This window comes from Amphiura filiformis, chromosome 17 (genome assembly GCF_039555335.1).
Source record: "Amphiura filiformis chromosome 17, Afil_fr2py, whole genome shotgun sequence".
NCBI lineage: Eukaryota > Metazoa > Echinodermata > Ophiuroidea > Amphilepidida > Amphiuridae > Amphiura > Amphiura filiformis.
In genome coordinates this window covers 28,629,171-28,633,460 of record NC_092644.1, presented here as the reverse complement: position 1 = coordinate 28,633,460, position 4,290 = coordinate 28,629,171, and the positions used below count along the sequence as shown (strand labels likewise).

General features: G+C 37.9%; 1 protein-coding gene across 1 annotated transcript; it reads left to right on the top strand.

The window, feature by feature from the left end:
- The first annotated feature begins 314 nt into the window (after positions 1-314).
- Positions 315-3,998, top strand: LOC140137569 (uncharacterized). Its single transcript, XM_072159289.1, has 2 exons — positions 315-533; positions 1,410-3,998. Exons 1-2 carry the CDS (start codon positions 489-491, stop codon positions 3,099-3,101), a joined length of 1,737 nt encoding a protein of 578 aa, XP_072015390.1. The 5' UTR covers positions 315-488; the 3' UTR covers positions 3,102-3,998.
- The last annotated feature ends 292 nt before the right edge of the window (positions 3,999-4,290 follow it).

The window sequence follows — 4,290 nt, the reverse complement described above, 5'->3', positions numbered from 1 at the left end:
CCAATAAGCATAATAACCGGCCAATAATGCATGAATTTGACAATGATATTACGATACAGTTGATTGCATTGTTTACATCCCTTAATGCACACTGACGTGTATTGTGTTAATTCAAATTGGGGATTCCCAATGTATTGAGTCTTCAAAGCATTGGGTGAGTGCCCACACGGACACGTACAATCTATTGAGACTGATAATGGTGAAGAAAAACACAAAAATATCAAATTAAAGGATTTTATTTTTACTAGTTTCGTTTCCCTGTTCCCAAAATAATTTTCACACTGAATAATTGTCTATATAAAGATACAAAATGCATTTCTGCAATAATTTCAAACCTATCCGCCTGCTTTCTTATCCCACCACTTAAATATCATATTCATATTGAGTCTACACCAGGAAGCATGTGAGGTGATCTGATTCTGCTCTTAATATTATCAGAGACGATTTGAGATGTTTGTAACTAAAGTATTACACAAATACGGTGACTAATGACCAACAACATGTCTGGGACTGACGTAATTACAATAAACGAGGTAAGTCACGTTAAAAGGCAGTCTCATCTAATGCAAGCTAATCAATTTGATTAACATTCACAACCCATCGTAAGAACTCTTCCGTCGGATTTACAATGTTAGGGCTACGATGGTTTCAACTTTCTTTTGGTTTAATGACTATTATTATGATATTATAATGCATCCCGGTCCACATAAAACATTGTATTTTAGGTTAATACAATTAAATTCAATATAAGCAATTATGTCCATTATGATACTAGCAGTCGCAGCATGCGATTTAAAAATCGCTAGTAATTAAACGTTGGTAGCGTTTTCACAATCGCTACCATCGTTCAATCGTGGCTAACGACGTAGCGACAAAATGGCCTCTAAAGTCAACTAGCTGCGATTGAACTCTGTAGCGACTTATCGATCAGATATTTGCAAGCGTTTCCCCTATAAACAGACGGAAGTTAAATCACGAAAAAAACCCGCTTAGCTCCTTGCGAATACTTGGTATGATACATGTATAGCTTTTAGGCTTTCAAACTAGATGGTTTTTCGGTGTGAGTTCTGAATTGTTTAGGCATGGATAAAGGCCATTACTTCGTTAGTTTCATACTTTGCGTATACCGTCGCGACGCGTCGCGATAATAAACATACATGTGCTACAACGATAAAGCATCATGAAGCAAAACAAATCACAACCAAAACTTTTTCTGATAATATTGTGTGCAATTTTTTAATTGCCTCAAACGCTATTTTTCGGTACTCCGTTTCGCTCTTCGCTGCGACATTCAGTTATCCGCTGCCACAGCCTTACGGTAGTTTTTCAAAAGAACATACTTATACCAAATCAGTATCATTAAATTCCTGAAATGCTAACACTGTTATCATATTGTTTTCAAATTAAAGGAAGAGGATCGACGCGTCACGCGTTCAGACGGAAGTCATGGGAATTACCATTCGGCACTACTCTTGGTGTTTCTTCTCGGCACTCTTGGAATAGCACTCGCCTTTGTCCCTTGCTTGGTTTTACCATCTTATAATCCGAGCGCATTTGCTACTCAAGTGACTAAATTTACCACTATAGTTGGTGGAATATTTGCTCTGTCAGTGGCTACTACAAGTTTGTGCCTCATCATTGGAAAAAGAATGCTGGTATCGAAAGGCTACGTGGAGTTTTCAAGCGGGAATCACATGGAAAGACATGGTACTGACGACAACGGGCAACCTAATGTACATCAGCCATCTTCCAGGCTCTGTAAAAGTGTTCATCGTTTTCAAATTGTACTGTTTGGAGTAGGAGGCGGTACATATGTGATAATTGGTTTAGTCAAAGTCATATATAGTCAAATAACATTTGAAGTAATCGCTGAAAAAGTGGACTGCGCCATTAACTTGATCTCTTTAGTAACTCAGATGATCTTTTTTATCATGTACGAAGGCGCATTACTACAAAACATAACTCTTTTACACTATGCCATCGCTTTAATGATTGCGGACAAAGTTTGGGTATGGGTGGCTCTTACTTTCGGCAGCGTAGCAGATATTGTCCAACAACCAAACCTATTTGAGCCTACTAGCAATTCAACGTATATATTGCACAAAATGTTGGAAACTTCACAAAACTTTTTGGAACCATTCTTTATCGAGTTTTTGACAACAGGCGTAGGAATTCTTTTCTGTATGTGGTCATCAATGGGAAAGAAAGGGCAAAACCGAGCTGGTGGTGATCCAGAATCTGATGACGAAATTTCTCCTCACAGCGACTATGGTTCTATTGTTATCACGGAAAGCCAAGAACGTCGCCCGTTAGTTAATGAGGGTGATACGGAATCGGAACGCGACTGGGTTAGCTCAAGAGACAGTGAGTTACAAGATACCTCAAGTATGTTGGTCCCTAAACTTACCAAACGAATTGGTACCCTAGCCCTGGTAATTGCAAGTACTGGTTATTTAATTGCTGGACTCATTTTACGCGATGGACCACCACTAGAATACATCACTGATAGTATTCCCACTTTTGACAGAATTACCATCCTTTTCGCAATCACAGGTGTATTGTATGGTCCACTGACTATCCTAAGCGCAATTTCAGCATATAAAATATACAAAAACATCAGTCATCCCCCCGCATCTCTTTCTCCCAATGCTTATCTGTTACTCGTCACAACTGCTGGTGTGTTCCTTTGGCTTTTGTTTAAATTAATTGCAGCAATTGCTGTACTCAGCCCCAAGCACCAAAAACTAAATGTCACTGACTATGATGCAATTAGCGATATTGTTGTACATACTTTGTGTATGGTGCACATATGGGTTCAAACCCAGTTTTTGCTAGGCGCCCACAGCGTTCACAGGTTGCGATACTCAGCGTCCAAATTGACCAAAGTTTGTTTGATATCTCTGGCCGCTATCAATGGCTCAGAGTGGCTACAATTAGGGTTAGAGCGACATATATTATTGCATCATTACAGCTCATTAACCCCTGCACTTAATGCAGTGTATGGGGATGTTGGAACACGTATTTTGATCTTTGTGCTCTACCCAATGATGGAATTATACCGTTTTCATTCTGTAGTCATGGCGTACGAAATTTTGATTTAATTAAAAACAGTATTTCGAATCGGTGACCCACAAGTTTTAAGCTAAGTCTGCTTAACCAGTATGTCACCAAAGGAGATGATCCTATATCGTCGGCAGAGTACAACACTATTGTAAGTGCAGTAGAATGTAATAGCTGCCTTTTGTAAAACACCTATTGTTTGCAGCACAACCCCCCATCATGCTCATTGTAAAGTGTTGATGTTCTGTACACTTTCTTGATGGTCACTAAGCTAACCCCCAAGATATCACCTTTACATGTTGTCGGGTGTTTTTTCTAGTGTTATTGGTTAAAAGTAAGTACATTTATTGAAACTTTGCAAATGGCAGCTATTGCATTCTACTGCCCTTACGACAGTGTCGCACTTTGCTTACGATATGTTTTATCATAATAAGCTTGTATAGTATGGGAAGCAAAGATTGTGACTGAAATTCGATAGCACTGAATGAATCGAAACAGGAACATCACCTCAAAAAATCACTATAGCCATTTTCATGTAACTCGAAATTGTAATACTAGTATGGTGGACTTGGAATAACATAATGCTCGGAATCAATAGCTGGCCATCATGCAGTTAAACACAATTAACATGGTTATACCCATACGAGACGCTACCAGGTCAGAAATAGCATGCATCGAAAGTGATATATCATTTCAAAAACTGGTTAAGAGGAGAAGCTACCACAGCTTACCACGTCTAAAGCTGGTTGGCTTATCCTAATTTTAATAACTTGCCGATGGAATTCTTCAACAAAGAATTTGTCAGCTAGTTATGCTCATTGTAGATTTACGAAATAAAAAGATTTATTTGTGTACCTGTGTGCTGGTGGCGATACTCTTATAAATTGCAGTATCGATGGAAATATTACTAATATTGTTTAACGAATTTAATCATATTTATATCTCTGTTTATGTATATATATGAATGCAATTAAACACTAATAAATGTCAATTAAACGAGTTTAACAATTTCCTTGTATCACTTCCTCTTTAAATATCGGTTACTCATGAATGCAAAATACATACACTAAACAAAATTCATACATTCCTATATAAATATCAAAGCAGCCAATCAGAAAACCGGTTAGAAAAGTACGCGGAGTGCATTGCTTGTATATAATATGCACTTCACGTCGCTTAGGATTGATCAATTTTTCGGGTGGGTTGATGCATTTATATTTGGTTCTATTT

Bases quoted from the DNA above. Each gene is read 5' to 3' on its own strand.
- LOC140137569 (XM_072159289.1), top strand. From the start codon at position 489: ATGACCAACAACATGTCTGGGACTGACGTAATTACAATAAACGAG. The intron at 534-1,409 runs GTAAGTCACGTT...TTCAAATTAAAG, and splicing joins ACGTAATTACAATAAACGAG to GAAGAGGATCGACGCGTCAC.